The sequence below is a fragment of the Limulus polyphemus genome, unplaced genomic scaffold (assembly GCF_000517525.1).
Source record: "Limulus polyphemus unplaced genomic scaffold, Limulus_polyphemus-2.1.2 Scaffold870, whole genome shotgun sequence".
NCBI classification, from domain to species: domain Eukaryota; kingdom Metazoa; phylum Arthropoda; class Merostomata; order Xiphosura; family Limulidae; genus Limulus; species Limulus polyphemus.
The window spans coordinates 264647-265991 of NW_013666480.1; the positions used below are offsets into that span (position 1 = coordinate 264647).

The window sequence follows — 1345 nt, forward strand, 5'->3', positions numbered from 1 at the left end:
GGGTGTTATAATGTCACGGTCAATCCCACTATTCGTTGGTAAAAGAGTAGCCCGAGAGTTGGCGGTGGGTGGTGATGACTAGCTGCCTTCCCTGTAGCCTTACACTGCTAAATTAGAGACGGCTAGCGCAGAGCCCTCGTGTAGCTTTGCGCGAAATTCAAAACAAACAAACAAACTATCACAATAATAATAGGTACAAAACAGTGGCGTTTGTGACATATTATTCAGCACTATAGGCGATGTCTGCAACTTAAGATATTTTGGTGATTTAAAAGCAGCCTCAAGCTAATCGTGTAGAAACATTTTGTGACTTGCATGTGAACAGTACGACTTGGATTTTCCAAGAAACCCAAGAGAATACTCCAAAGATCGATTAATTCAGTCAAAATGGAGATATGTATTAATATCTAAAAGACATCACTGGGGTAAACTTTAATTATATGTCGAGTAATAAATCATGAATGCAAGCTAATCAATGTACGATAAACGAGATTATACTCATTTTTCAGCATTTTAGTTTGATACATTATTCTTGTTCATAACCTCAGATTAAGTATGTATGTTTAATTATTTTCTTGGATTTTAATTTTAACCATTGCATTTAAAACATATAGATAACACTGAAGCTTCTTTTCTTTTCTAAGTTCCGGCTACAACGTTTAATTTCAATTTTACAAAATGTTCTGACTCGGAAGTAAGTTTCCTTTGCAACGCCAGAGGGTTATATCCTCGTCCTCGGATATCTCTGAGCATTCAGCCATTGGACAACAAGGAACAGAAAACCTACAAGAAAATTCATAGTCGAGTGAACAAAAGTGGCGCCACCTACGATGCTTCAATAACTGGAAAATTATTTACTGCTGGTTTGGCTGGACATCAGCCTCCTCTACTTGAGTGCAAAGTTGAAATACCTGGAACTCATTACAAAATATCCAAACAGATTAGTTATTTTCCAAGTGAGTAATGAAACTAGAAATCGTGCCTTAAGTTATTTTGTTACTTTATTCTATATAAATGCACTTGCTACCCAAATACACATACCTATGTAATTTGTCACTGCTCATTACATACGTTTGTTGGTCTGTATCTAAATGTTTTAGATGGGAAAAATGCTACTTTTAATACAAAAATCCATAAAATGTTTAAATAATAAAGCTCCACTGAGCAATATATTAATATATATATATTATATATATACTTATGTCTAAAAGAAATAGATTAATAGATACAGAGATATATTGGTATAGAGTATTTTTTACGTAGCTTACAGAAATCTATATTTTATTTTTAGGGGTAAGCTTAGCTTAATCTAAATAGCCCCCCCCCCCAGTGGCACAGCGGTATG

General features: G+C 34.6%; 1 protein-coding gene across 2 annotated transcripts in view; it reads left to right on the forward strand.

Moving 5' to 3' along the window:
• Window positions 1-1345, forward strand: part of LOC111086130 — a 63713-nt gene that overhangs the window by 9688 nt on the left and 52680 nt on the right. For both annotated transcript variants that reach the window (XM_022387755.1, XM_022387756.1), the window contains exon 3: window positions 645-956. In XM_022387755.1, coding sequence (XP_022243463.1) covers window positions 645-956 — 312 coding nt within the window. The remainder of the gene's footprint in view (window positions 1-644; window positions 957-1345) is intronic.